Here is a 14,605-nt window from a genome sequence, read left to right as displayed (position 1 = left end):
TACTTAGAAGAAATTCCCGCTCTTGCTGGCCCAGGGGACGTGCCGAGCAAACTTTAATGGGCTGTGCTTTAGGGAGGAATGTCCCCTTGGGTGGGGTCCCTTCCAGCATCTCTCATCCACACACGTTGACTAGCTCCCTTCACTAGGGAGCAGTGACTACCCAGTTTGGCTGTATTTCTTAATTTCTGTGCAGGTAGGGGAATTAATACCACATTTTAAGAATTTCTGCAGAAAAATCAAATGTTGGAGGCGCTACAAAAAAACTGTGATAACTTTAACATTACTTGAAGTGGAGCATTAGAGACTTCCCTGGTGGCTCAGTGGTTAAGAATCCACCTGCCAATTCAGGAAGCCCTGGTCCAGGAAGATCCCCCATGCCGCAGAGCAACTAAGCCCGTGCACCACAACTACTGAGCCTGCGCTCTAGAGCTCATGAGCCACAACTACTGAGCCTGTTCTCTAGAGCCCACGTGCCACAACTACTGAAGTCCGTGCACCTAGAGCCCGTGCTCCGCAACAAGGGAAGTCACCGCAATGAGAAGCCCGCACACCACAACGAAGAGTAGCCCCCGCTCGCCATCACAGCTAGAGAAAGCCTGCACGCAGCAACAAAGACCCAATGCAGCCAAAAATAAATTTTAAAAAAATAAAATAAAATGGAGCCTTACACGGTGCAATTTCCCGAGGAATTAGAGTCTGTGACAATTGAGTAGACATCATAGAAACATGCATGGGTGAGAAGGCTTTTCACTTCTGTAGAAACGAAATGAAACTCTTTTTGCAAAGTTAACCCTTGCATTCAGTGGCTTTATATTTAGCTCGTGAAAACTTTTTTTTTTTGGCTACACCGCGTGGCATGTGGAATCTTAGTTCCCGCACCTGGGATCGAACCCTTGCCCCCTGCAGTGGAAGCGCGTAGTCTTAACCACTGGACAGCCAGGGAAGTCCTAGCTCATTAAAACCTCAAACCCTCATGGATACTAGGTCCTTGAAAGAATTCCACACAGATACGTTTCATCTGAAATGCCATACAATCTCCCAAGATCCTAAGCTATTTTTTTCTTTTCATGGAAAGTGAGACTAAGTGCCTGTAATTGCAACAGGAGCTGGCAACTCTGGAGTCCAGACCTTTTGGATTTACCATGCATTGAATAACTCCCTAGAAACCGAGGAGAAAGAGCCCAAGTCTAGTTCACTCCCCTCCCACGATGCTTAGCACAGCCCTTTGCATAGCATGAATTTTCAGGGCTCTTCTCTGAATAAGAGCAAATATTACATGCAAAAGTGTTGTACAATTTTGTTTAAAGGGGGTCATTGGTTACTGGCCAAGTTAGGGTATTTCATGCTGCAGTATTTCCATTGACTGTGACAGAGAAATCACGTGTCGATTATTGCTATCTTGCTGTAGTTGTTCACAGTCTTCTCCTGTACTAGAAATAAAGTGGATGGATATCGGGATTTCCCCACAGTAACCCCAAGACCAGGAAAGGTAAATGCAACTTCCAAAAGGGGCTGAGAACAGATGACACCTTTAGAGAAACCACCCCTAACCAACATCTCTGAAGGCATCTAGTAGCTTTACAGAGGGGGCTTGTGAAAAGCAAAAGCGTGTTTAACCCTTGCATTAAGTAATTTAAAATTCATTTTAAATGTCTGAACAGCAGCTTTAAATTCCCAGTACTATGCACAAACCAGGATGGACTTGTGTCTCTGATATGGATATTCACGGTCCTTTGGCCCTTTCAGCATAAAAGAAATTCACTTATCAATTAGTCTCTCCATCACTGTCTATAATCACTTTAAAAGTAGAACTCTATATTTTTTTCTCATTTTGTCAGACAGTAGCCTATGAATTTCTGGAAATATGGGTGACCAGATGGATTATGGTTTTTAATGTGACTGCATCTACAAATTATATATATTAGCATACTCCTTTTTACTCTCTACTTTATAGCCGTATTCAGTAAAATATTCAAGGAGGTAAAATTTGCCACCAGGGAAGGTTAGTGTGAGAACATTTTCATTATATTGTTCTATTGTTTCCCATTCTCTAGAGGGCAGACCTTCAAGTCCCTAGAAATTGAATAGAGAAAACAACATCGTATACATAAACCATAACTGCCTGTATCTCAACGCAAGAGACATGTGGCTTTTCATTCTATCATTAGGGCTCTTAATTTACCCCACAAATAAAGCACGATCTGCTCGGCTCATCTGATCTCCTCGCCTGTTTGGGACAACATTGAAACCATCGACACAGTTTCTCTTGGAAGAGCCAGCCCTTTGTGTCAGGCTGTCGGGAGTGGAAGGTGACAGAGAGAACAGAGTTGTCACTCTCACGTAGCCACGTGGCACGTCCCTCTTAAGCAACAGGGTGCCCCTCAGGTCAGCCTGTGATAACACCCAAGTCAAATAAGGCCGAATCCTGGACGTTTTATGTCCTGAGGCTCTGAAAAGTGTCCACGGCCAGCCCTGACCCTCGAGACCTCAAATGGTCATCTAAGCAGTAACATAAATTGGTGTCCACTTGCTCTTGGGCCATTGCTGTTGGGAGCAGCGCTGGCGAAAGGGCAGCCTTCCCATGGAGGAGCTGACATCTTTGTAGGCAGTAAAATCGGGGGAATGTGTTGATTACTCCGACAGGCAATCCAGTGCCGGTGGCTCCATGCCCGAGGCTGACACCCTCTGCATCTTATGACCACTGTCAAGGGGAGGGGTGTGCGAACGCTGTCAGCCCCAAAGAACCGAGAAAGCACTTGCCTTCCAAACCTCTCCATCTCAGCCCCATCCTGACAATGCCAAAGCTCGTCATCTCGTGTTTTTCAACCCTCCAGAAAATGGCCTTCCAGCCTGGGACAAGCCGAAGCCTTGTCCACACGGCGAGCAGGAGTGGAAGCTTGTGGGAATGTCTGAAGCCTGCCTGCACAGGAAGAGCCCCCCAGAGAGGCGCAGCACATTGAAAAATGAACAGTCGCCCCGGCATCTCATCCAGGCCACCTGGACCAGCTCCATATTCCATCTGGACCACGACGATGTGAGCGATCAGAGCGTCCCTAACGCCCAGACCTTCCAAACAGAAGAGAAGAAATGTAAAGGTAACCAGATTTTTATTAGACCCGAGTTGCCACAAGGAAAAGAATTTTCTGTTAAGTGTGTGCTCTGTTTCCACTGAGTCCACGTATGGTGTCCATGTGTTTTCCCCAGCTGCTCTCTTCCAGAGTTTCTTTATCCCCCTATCTTCTGGGAAGCATAAAATAAGTGGGTTCCAAAGGAAAGCAGTTAATTTCAGTTTCATGTTGGGGCACTTGGGGAGAAGACATTTTTCTTTCTCTAATTAGCAGGAGGGTTGTTAGTTTTGGCTTCACTTCTGTTTTCGAAGCTAAGTAGAAACAGACATTGATATCATTACATAACTACTTGCTTTGAAGCATGTGTGTGTATGTGTGTGTGTGTGTGTGTGTACATGACTTTTCCCAATTGTGCCAGTAGCTAATGGGATCTCAACGTCTACGTTTAACCTAAATAGACAATTCATGTTCAAAAGAGAGGTTTGAAGTTGTTTTCTTTTACTTGTTAAGTCCTGTGTCATCATCCTGAAAGGTGAGATTATGGTGTTAGGGGGTTGTCACCTCATAAAAAAGTTAAACTGGCCTAAGTTTCTGATTGCATTAGATTTAACTGGTCTTTACCTCAAGTCGCCTCCACCCTGACAGATGTCTTTGTGTTGATCGCTTTATGGTCTTAGGGCTTCCCAAAATCTTTGCTTCTTAAATCAATTTGTGTCTTTAAATGTCCAAGTTCATGTGACCTCCCACTCTTTTCCAGTGTAGCATTTTTTAAAATAAGGTCTTTTTCCACTTTCTTTAAGGACTTTGACTCATGATCAAGTTATTTTTTTATGGAAGTGTAGTTGATTTACAATGTTGTGTTAGCATGATAAAGTTTTAAATGGTGTATTTGAAAATCTGCCAATCACATACCAAGATATATTAATGAAAGTTTGTAAAGACTCCTATATATGAGCCATGAAGGACTTTTGCAAAGTGTTCTAACTTGAACATAAAACATGATTATAATCATCCCTCTCAAAAAACTGCTGGTCCTTTAGCTTTTCTGAAAACACTTCAGGCGCTCCTTGGAACCACCAGTAGACCTGTGAAGCTGGGTGTGCGGATTGTTTCAGATGAAAGTAAGATTATCTAAACAAATAATAAAATAGTGGTATGAGCTCTGATTTCAATGCAGTCAAAACCATACATGTTCTCTTGGGGAAGATTTGTGTTTGAACTGTCTCTCATCTTTATTATTTAGGAGATTTGAGAAATTGAAAGGGATATTTAGAAAAAGAGCAAAATAAGTTTATCTAAAAAAGTCAGGATATAAAACAGGTGTCCCTGTGTGTATGTGCACACTTGTTTGAAATGCAATTGAGAGTTAGTCTTAGAACTTGTAACCAGGTTGTATCTTCAGATTTTAGGAGCTGGCGTCAAGACCACATCAGTCCTTGATTCACAGTGAAATGCCCTGGTTTACAGGAAACTGCAGTGTCCTCATGATCTAAGGACCTCACAAACTAAATGTGACTTATTCCTAATTGGTACCCGTATTCATTCATTCATTCATTCATGGGTCCATCTCCATCATTTGTGAGAAATCTTGGCCTTGGATATGTAGAGTTTGCGACACTGTCCAGTTTCCAGTTTGCTGGTAAACCTTGAAAGCAAAAGGAAAGAGTTTCTATTTGGATCCAAGACCCTAAGTGTTGTAAATACAGTGATTAAGATCACAGATTTTTGAGTCTGCCATATTTGGGCTAGAATCTCAGCCTTTCCACTTTCTGTCCTTGAGCAAACCTATGTGATTGTTGATAGAATTGAAGAAGATAATGGATTTAAGCACTTTAGCACAATATCTCCCATAGTGCTCTCTAAGCAGCAGCTTCATTCTTGCTGTGATCATTATGATCAGCTCTGCATCATTAAATCACATAAATTCCCTGGGCTGCACTGAGTGCCTGGTGAGGGATGAAGAAGGAGACCAGGACAGGTGGGTGTGGGGTGCAGCGTGACGTCACAGGGGGGTTAGACTTGATCATCCATTTCGCATCCATTCAGCTCTCTTTTGCTGCAAGGTGGAGAATTGTTTACTAGGAAAATATAATTAAATTAGTACATGAAAGTCCTTCCTCCAGATTCTAGTTTTAAAAGGAACGCAACTAAGGTAAACACTCCCGTAGTTTCTACAGCAACAGCCAGGGTTCACACTGGCATGGACGTGAAGCAATGCCTTGGTTCAGCGTGAAGATGCTGAGGAAGCCTACTGTCACGGCCAAAACTGTAAACTGAATTTCACTCGTTCCCAATGGACACCGGTATTTGATGAGGTGGTGGTGAGGCCAGGGAAACAACTGGAGTGGTTGCTTTTCTTTTCTGAGTTGGGTCCTCTCCATCTACTCAGCTTGCCAGCCACCTCCTCACAGGATCTGTGAGAAGAGCTCTATTTTGACATCCATCCAGGCTGGGCATTGATTTCCTGGCTCTCTCTGTCTAGCCTGCAAGCATATCTCTTTCCTGGGCTACCATTCCATGCCTGTGTCCCATCTGTGTCTATTAAGTGCCTACTATGTGCAGGAGATTGTCCTTCATATCCTTGAAGAAATAGCAGCAGGGCCAAAAATCCATCCAAGTACCCCCATTTCAAGGACTCCAAATGGAATTGATGAGAACCAAATGACCCTTAAAGATACAGAAGGAGTCTGCAGTGAAGGAGCCATAAGAACAAATGGGCTGCTTGAAGTTCTGCAAAAGCCCATCTCCCAAATCAGTGATCTAGCCAGTCTAGACCAATGCGCCTCTGAGTGTGTGTGTTTTTAAATTAATTTTTATTGGAGTATAGTTTCTTTACAATATTGTGTTAGCTTCCACTGTACAGCAAAATGGTTTGTGGTTGGGTACCCTTCTGCCAGCTATTACTTCCTACCCGGTTCTACTGATGCAAGTACAGAAACCGAGAAAAAGCTTTAGAAACAGTCATAGCCAAATAGCATCGCCACTGGCATTCAAAGGCATGATCAGTGGATCCATCTCACTGAACAGGGTAGAGTCCGGTTGGATATTGTCAGACTCGCTTGGTCAGTCACGCAGGGCCAGAGCTCTGTATAAAAATCTTGTGCAGCAGAACCAAGGGTTGGGCCATCGTGGACTGGATATTTTGTAAATTATTTGAGATTTACTGATTTATGCTTTGCAGTATTCTTCTTCTTTTCTTTTCTTTTTTTAAATTTATTTTTGGCTGTGTTGGGTCTTCGTTGCTGCGTGCAGGCTTTCTCTAGCTGTGGCGAGTGGGGCCTTGTTGTGGAGCACGGGCTCTAGGTATGTGGGCTTCAGTAGTTGTGGCATGTGGGCTCAGTAGTTGTGGCTCGTGGGCTCAGTAGTTGCAGCTCGTGGGCTCTAGAGCGCAGGCTCAGTAGCTGTGGTGAACGGACTTAGTTACTCCACAGCATGTGGGATCTTCCCGGACCAGGGCTCGAACCCGTGTCCCCTGCACTGGCAGCCGGATTCTTAACCACTTCACCCCCAAGGAAGTCCCTTTGTAGTATTCTTAATGTTTTTCTCTAGGCTTATTTTTGGTAGGTACTGAATGCCTTCTTTTTCATTTTGATCTGAATACTGCTTTTATTTTAATCTGCATGTACCTGTGCTCCTATGTCCTACAACCATTGTAAGGAAATTAATTGGTAACACATTTAAATGAAATGAGAGCCCTGGAGGCCTGACATTCTGCTGCATATCCCACAATTCACTTCTGCTGTAGTGCCAGAGGCTATTTCCAGCCAGAAACAAGTGACCCTGTTCCCCTCCCCCAGCCACGCTGCTCGCCTTAGAGTTTCTGTCACAATGTGAGCTAATTGCTCAACGGTGAGGACCACACCCTACTCCCCGCCCACCTCCTCCCTTCCCAGAGTCTGAGATGATGCTCCCAGCTCTCCAACCAGTGGCACTAGCAGCACCTGGACCTCTTAGAAATGCAGAATCTCGGGCCCCAGACTACTGAACTGGAAGCTCTGTAAAGGGGCCCAGGAATCTGTATTTTAACCAGCCCTCTGAGCAATTCTTAAGACTTGAGCATCAGGAAGTGCCTGAGAATACGGACAAGCTCTTAGTACCAGTAAAGGAAAATGTCTGCCACCTAGTGGACACTTGGGGAATGTGCATTTTAATTCCTTTCCTTGCCCGCACCTGGGGAGCCACCTGAGTCTCTCCATTCTTGATGGGTCCTCCCTTTAGACCTGGCTTCTCTTAATTGCCAACCGGGTGTTCTGCTCAATCACTCTGCCCAGGAACATCCCTCTGGGACTTGAACCCTTCTGACTGGAGCCCAGCTCTTCCTCCAAGTTCTTACAAGGCTTCTCTGCTCAGCCCTCTCACACCCTCCCGAGCTTCTCTCTGGGAACCACAGGTCCCACCAGCCCCACAAGGATGGGTCCTGGACAGATGCACGCACCCCTGTAGCTGGATCTTGTCAGCCCTGCTGAACCCAGACAGTCAGACCTCCAACCTGGATGTTTGCCCTTGATGTCAATCAGGGACTTTCCTGAAACACTGGAACCTGGTGGGAGAAACAAGGCAGGAAATGACCCATTTCCGGGGTTGCATCAGAATAAAAGATAGCAATCTGGTGATCTCACTGAATTTTCTCTGTAGGTCCGTTCTGTGTTTAGTATATCAAGAGAATTGAATCTCAGATACCCAGAAAGGCAAGAAAACATAGTCAAAATAATTTTACTAGGAAGTTACTTTCTCTCACTGTAAAAGCCTCCCATGTACGACAAGAAAAAATTTCCCAAAAGTTCAACAAAAATGACTTCTAGAGATCGTTTGTAATTCCATCCTCCAAGGATATTAAAATCTTTATTATAGTTCACTCTTTTTTTCCGTGCATATCTATGTTTTACAAACTTGGAATCATACGAGGCATACCATTTTTAACCAGGTGTTAAAGCTTAACAGTATATCATGAACATGTTCCCTTGTCCTTAAATATTCTCCTGAATCCTGACTTTTATTGGCTGTAGATTATCCTTGCTTATAGATATAATTTGTTAAACCAGTCCCCAAGATGTAGACAAATTAAAGCACTTTTTAAAGCAATTTCTTATGTCCGAGGGCAGACTATCAACACAAGCTCTTCAGAAGGAGGAAAAAAGTGAACCAAATCATGATGATCATTTTAAATGATGTATAATCCTCATTTACCGAAATAACAAAGTGTTCTAAAAATGAGAGACGTGAAGTCAAGTTATGGTGTGCATTATAATCCTTCAAGTTAGTCACACGTGATGGCTCTCTTTGTCCTTAAGTAAAATACAAGGACATCTTCAGGTAAATGAGTGTTTTAGAAGGTCGGGGATTAAAAAGCTTTAGCCCTCCCACCAGTAGACCATCTGCTCCGTCCATTTCCACTCTCCTCTCTGCCCCTTCTCCCCATCCATCAGGAAGCATGGTTCCAGCTGAGATCTCCAGTGTGATTCACACACCTCAAGGGCATCGGGAAGCCTCAGTCATCAACATGAGAATAGGTGCTCTCCACCAGCTTCTGGCACGTGCCAGAGAGCTCTGAGATGTGATACTTCAAAGGCAGGGAAGCACACCCATCAGTAGCCGAGGGCAGACAGAAAGAGAAGGGCTAGAAAAGAAAGCCCAGACCACTTAATCTGTGGAGAATCCACTCACTAACTTTGTGAGGATGACAAAACAACTCCTGGGACCTCTTGGTGTTTTCTGAAGTGTAATAAGGTATATAATGCAGAGTAAAACTCACATGATTGTATAAGGATTTCTTATTGATTGCCTAGACTTTTTGCAATGGAACCTATATCACTCACCCTTTGAGATAATAAAAACACATTATAATGTGAAAAACAAAGAAAAGGAAAGAAAGAAAAGTCATCAGCTCGACTGGAGGGGAGGGAAACGGGGAACAGCCACGTCAAAAGAAGACAAACCTCAAAAATTCAAAGCTCTGTTCCACCCAACTGCAGTTTTCATTGAGATGCAGCGTGGAGCGGTGGGAGACCACGGGCTTTTCGAGGCCAATTTTGCAGCGTCTGTTACAGGAAAGCCTGGAGCCCTCCTTCTCCAGTTTTTGTTACCCTTTTGGACCTTGAAATGCATTGACGAACTAGATAAACGTAAATGAAGAAAAGCAGAACAAACCATCACATATACAGCTAGAGTAGAGGCATAAACAACCAAGAAAAGAATCCATAGCAACAACCAAGGTATTTTTCAGACTCTTTCAAAAGTTTAAAAAATTAAACAAGAAACCAAGAAAAGTATGAAGGAGCTGAAATGAAATTTGCACCAGGCAGCCTGGCTCAGACATCAGAGCTCTTTACCATCATACTTTTATAGCACAAAAGGGCGAGAGAATTCCAGGAACCCTAAGGAAGAAATCTAAAACCTTGGAGAAGATGCTGGTCTACAGGAGGCGAACATGTGGGGCAGTTAGACCTGCCAGGATGGAGCAGTGGGGCTCAGCACATACCTGGTTTTACAATCTAAGGTCAAATGCTCGCACAGCCACTTACCAGCCATTTAACCTTGAGCAAAGTCACTTAGCCTGCCTGAGGCTGTTTCCTCATCTGTAAAATGGGGTCTCGCCTCTCGCATCGAATTGTGGAAAGAAAGAAGCTTAGGTGATTTCACAGAACACCGTGAGTGCTCAATAAATAAGAGTTATTTTCTCATCATGAAGCTTAGAAACATTATGAGAAGCAGATAGGACATTAGGGGTATAGAACGCCCACGTGAGAATAACCACTAAGTAGATGCTAACAGGATTGAAGTTTTTAAAGCCAGGAATATAACGGAAGCAGGGGGAACAGACGCAACAGCCGAATCCTGTGATAATCCCAACAGGTAGTTTTCAGACGAAATCTGGAACAACATGGGAGGTTAACTTACTGACCTTGCCTTGAAGTTGAAAAGAAACTATTGGGAGAGTCAGCCATACAAAATTATGAGAGGTGACCACTGGAATTCACAGTCCTTCCCTTCTCCCACAGATTGCCCCGAGTGCCCATAATTCCATCATGGCCCTTTCTCTGTGGTCTTTCAAAACGCAAACCTCCTGGCTGGATATCTTATCAAGTCACTAGTATCTCCAAGTGGAGAATTGAGTCAGATTCCTTTCCTCCTCAACAGGATCCAATAAAGGCAATAGAAGGAGTGGGAAAGGGAGGAGGCCATGAGAGGGGTGAGGATCACAGGGAAACGGGTAAGAGAGAGAAAATAAAGAGCAGGACTCCCATGCAGCACTGTACAGGTCATCAGGTTGTGCACTGTACAGTAGGAGTGGTATTCACCACAGACATGGTGCCCTGAAAACAAACGTCACCACCTCACCGCTGGCCAGGAGCTGGCCTGGAACGCAGGATGAAAATACAGAGAAGTTCCAGTCACATTTAGACAAATGTGTGAATGGCATATTGATCATTGGCTATCAAGATATTCCAAGACTGATGTCCACACATACACACAAATATACATATGATTTGATAAATATAGCAAATCATCACCATGTATGTTTTAAATATCTTGCAATTTTATTTGTCAATTATACTTCAGTAAAGCTGAAAAAAAAAACCATTCTGAGAATCCTCGTGTTACACAGCTGGCCTACTGCACTGAGTCTTAGGGATGTCGCTCAGCACGTAGTAGGCACATAGGGACTGTTTAGAACAGAAGACCATGGTTTGGTTCTTGGCTCTGACACTTTCCAGTTATTTAACTATGGACAAATCCCTAATTCTCTCCAACAAATACTGTAATCAGAGATTAGTTAGCCACAAAGAAACCAAGGACATCAACCTACATTCCATCCTAAATGTCCATCCACAGAGGAATAGATAAAGAAGATGTGGTACATATATACAATGGAATATTACTCAGTCATACAAAAGAATGAAATAATGCCATTTGCAGCAACATGGATGGACCTAGAGATTATCATACTAAGTGAAGTAAGTCAGACAGACAAAGGCAAATATATGATATCACTCATATGTAGAATCTATTTTTTAATGATATAAATGAACATATTTACAAAACAGAAATAGACACACAGATTTCAAAAACAAACTTGTTACCAAAGGGGAAACGTGGGGGGCAGGGTTAAATTGGGAGTTTGGTATTAACACACACACACACTACTATATATAAAATAGATAACAAACAAGGCCCTACTGTATAGCACAGGAAACTCTGCTCAATATTCTGTAATAATGTATATGGGAAAAGAATCTGAGAAAGAATGAATATATGTATATGTATAACTGAATCACTTTGCTGTACACCTGAAACTAACTCAATATTGTAAATCAACTATAATCCAATAAAATTTTTTAAAATTTTAAAAATTAAAATGAAAAAAAGTAGGGAGTTCCCTGTTTGCCTAGTGGTTAGGATTCTGGGCTTTCATTGCTGTGGCCTGGATTCAATCCCTGGTTGGGGAACTAAGATCCCACAAGCCAAGCGGCACAGCAAAAAAAAAAAAAAAAAAAAAAGTAAATAGAAATAAATACAAAATAATGGCAAAAATAAAATAAAGTATTTCTCCAATACAATAACCATATTTCCCCCTGTGGGAAAAATAGAGCAAAATACATTAAATCAGTACTGGCCCCCAAAGCCTAAGCTATGATCATCATGAAAACATAGCACCAGCTCCAGGATAAATTGCAAAATCAGTCGTCTTCTACTGCCTCTTTCAGTGTTCTTACTGAACCCTGGGCCAGCTTTCCCCAGGAACAGAGGAGGCTTCAGGTTATTCTCAGTTCTTTAGTAAGTCTAGGCTTCTTCCCCCTTCAGTTTCTGAAAACGTACCCATGCTCCATCATAAACGGCTCTTCCTGAAGGCGTTGGTGACCAGTTCTACCCTCTGTGCTTTCCTCTGCAGGGCAGAGGCTTTGGGTTTTGAAAACCCCAGAGAAGCAGAAAATCCATGCCAAGAGCAGACTCTGGTAGCACCATCGCAGACAAGGCAGGTCTCCTGGGGGCCATTTCACCTGCATTTATCACCTGTGTGATGCTCATGATGAGCTGTCTTTAGAGATTAGTCTTGGTTCTGGACCAATCCAGCCTCTTTGACTTGAATTGTTTCTCTATCCACACTGCAAAGATACCAGAAATCCAGAACCAGCAGGGCTCTGGGAAAGAGAGTCGGGAATCCTCCATGATCCAGAGCCATCCTCCACGGCATCGGCTGAGACAGAACCATTGCCTCTGTTGAACCACTATCCTCAGGGCATTTGTCAGTATTGGCTTATACAAGAGACTTGACTTCGTTCAACTTTACCGCCTCTTAAAATATAGAACTGGGGACTTCCCTGGTAGTCCAGTGGTTAAGACTTTGCCTCCCAGTGCAGGGGATGGGGGTTCGATCCCTGGTGCATGAGCTAAGATCCCACATGCCTCGAGACCAAAAAACCAAAACATAAAACAGAAGCAATATTGTAACCAATTCAATAAAGACTTTAAAAATTATCCACATTGGGGCTTCCCTGGTGGCGCAGTGGTTGAGAGTCTGCCTGCCGATGCAGGGGACATGGGTTCGTGCCCTGGTCCAGGAGGATCCCACATGCCGTGGAGTGGCTGGGCCCGTGAGCCATGGCCGCTGAGCCTGCATGTCCGGAGCCTGTGCTCCACAACGGGAGAGGTCACAATAGTGAGAAGCCCGCATACTGCAAAAAAAAAAAAAAAAAAAAGATGCACATCAAAAAAATAAATAAAATAAAATATAGAACTGTATTGCCAATATGGCTACTTAACTCAATTAGCTATACTGTGAACTCACTCAGCATGAGTTACAGTATTGCATGTGGGCTGACGGTTTATTAGTCCAGATGGCAATATTCAGTGACTGGCAGGTTTTACCCCAACTACCCTACTCACAGTTGCCACATAATATGCAGCTACAAAGGCCATACGATCATAAGCCAAGCCTCAGAACTAATGAAAAGATACTTATTTGGCTCTGTTTGCCCAGCTCTGGAAAAAACATCTTATAATAAGCCTAAGATATAAAACTAAAGGTCAAAACTATGTAAGTAAAAGAAGCTCCTGCCCTTTAAGGGAAGAAAAAAATACATGTTAATTTTTGCAGGAGTTTCAATTGACTGCGTTTCCAAGGAAACAGTTATCTGAAATGGGTTCATCTCATTTAATATTTATGGCCGGACATAGGGATAGTCCTTTCTTGTTATCCCTTTCTGGTTACACATGATATGCTCATTCTTAACTTTCTTTTGAAGTGATCATTCTATGTTTGAGTCTCATTTCTTCCACAAATAAAGGAAATAAATGCTTATTCTTATGATGTTTTAAAGTATTTTGCAATATTAAGAATATAAGCCTTTAAGAATGAAGAATATTAAGAACAGTGGTGATCACCACTAAAAAGTAAGAAAATAACTCTAATCAATCTGACACACTTTTCTCAGATGAATCAAAGGCTATTGAGCTTGGCTTCTTGTTTTATTGCAAATTGGCTTACTTTTCAATTTTTGTTCTTCCAGTTTTATTGAGATATAATTGACATACAGCACTGTATAAGTTTAAGGCATAACATTTTTTGTTTTTTTTGTTTTGGTTTGGTTTTTTTGTGGTACACAGGCCTCTCACTGTTGTGGCCTCTCCCGTTGCGGAGCACAGGCTCCGGACGCGCAGGCTCAGTGGCCATGGCTCACGGGCCCAGCTGCTCCGCGGCATGCGGGATCTTCCCGGACCAGGGCACGAACCCATGTCCCCTGCATCGGCAGGCAGACTCTCAACCACTGCGCCACCAGGGAAGCCCAGGCATAACATTTTGACTTACATACATTGTGAAAGGATGACCACAATAAGTTTAATGAACATCCATCATCCCTTTACAGAGACAAAATTAAAGAAATAGAAAAAATATTTTTCTGTGTGATGAGAACTCTTAGGATTTTCTCTCCATAATGTACAACAGTGTTAATTATATTTACCATGTTGTACATGACGTCCCTAGTGCTTATTTATCTTATAAGTGAAAGTTTATACCTTTTGACCACCTTCATCCAATTCCCCCTCCCCCTTCCCCCCCCACCCGGCATCTGGTAACAGAAAATCTGATCTGTTCTTCTATGAGTTTTTTGGTTTGTTTTTGAAGTATAATTGACCTACAACACTATGTCAGTTCCTGGTGTACAGCTTAGTGATTCAAAATTTCTATACATGTCAAAATGATCACCACCAAATCTGCTTAGTTTTGGGGTTGGTTTCTGTTTTTTTTTATTATTTTTATTTATTTTTGGCTGCGTTAGGTCTTCGTTGCTGCACGTGGGCTTCAGTTGCCGCAAGTGGGGTCTTCTCTTGTTGCAGAGCCCGAGATCTAGGCACGCGGTCTCAGTAGTTGTGGCTCATGGGCTTAGTTGCTCTGTGGCATGTGGGATCTTCCCAGACCAGGGATGGAACCCATATCTCCTGCATTGGCAGGCGGATTCTTAATCACTGCGCCACCAGGGAAGTCTTGTTTTTCTTTTCTTTTTAATTAATTAATTAATCTATTATTCATTTTTAGT

The 14,605-nt window shown here is 43.0% G+C and overlaps 1 protein-coding gene across 9 annotated transcripts in view; it reads left to right on the top strand.

Annotated features, from left to right (window-relative positions):
* The window catches only part of THRB (thyroid hormone receptor beta), a 383,013-nt gene that overhangs the window by 302,744 nt on the left and 65,664 nt on the right, over positions 1–14,605 (top strand). For 8 of the 9 annotated variants that reach the window (XM_081235681.1, XM_081235682.1, XM_081235679.1 and 5 more), the window contains one exon: positions 2,835–3,095. The exons of the other annotated variant lie outside the window; for it this stretch is intronic. In XM_081235681.1, the coding sequence (XP_081091807.1) occupies positions 2,835–3,095 (261 nt within the window). The remainder of the gene's footprint in view (positions 1–2,834; positions 3,096–14,605) is intronic. 9 annotated transcript variants of the gene reach the window in all.

This window comes from Mesoplodon bidens (assembly GCF_964165515.1).
Source record: "Mesoplodon bidens genome assembly, chromosome: 5".
Classification (NCBI taxonomy): domain Eukaryota; kingdom Metazoa; phylum Chordata; class Mammalia; order Artiodactyla; family Ziphiidae; genus Mesoplodon; species Mesoplodon bidens.
This window is presented reverse-complemented; position numbering and strand designations above follow the sequence as displayed.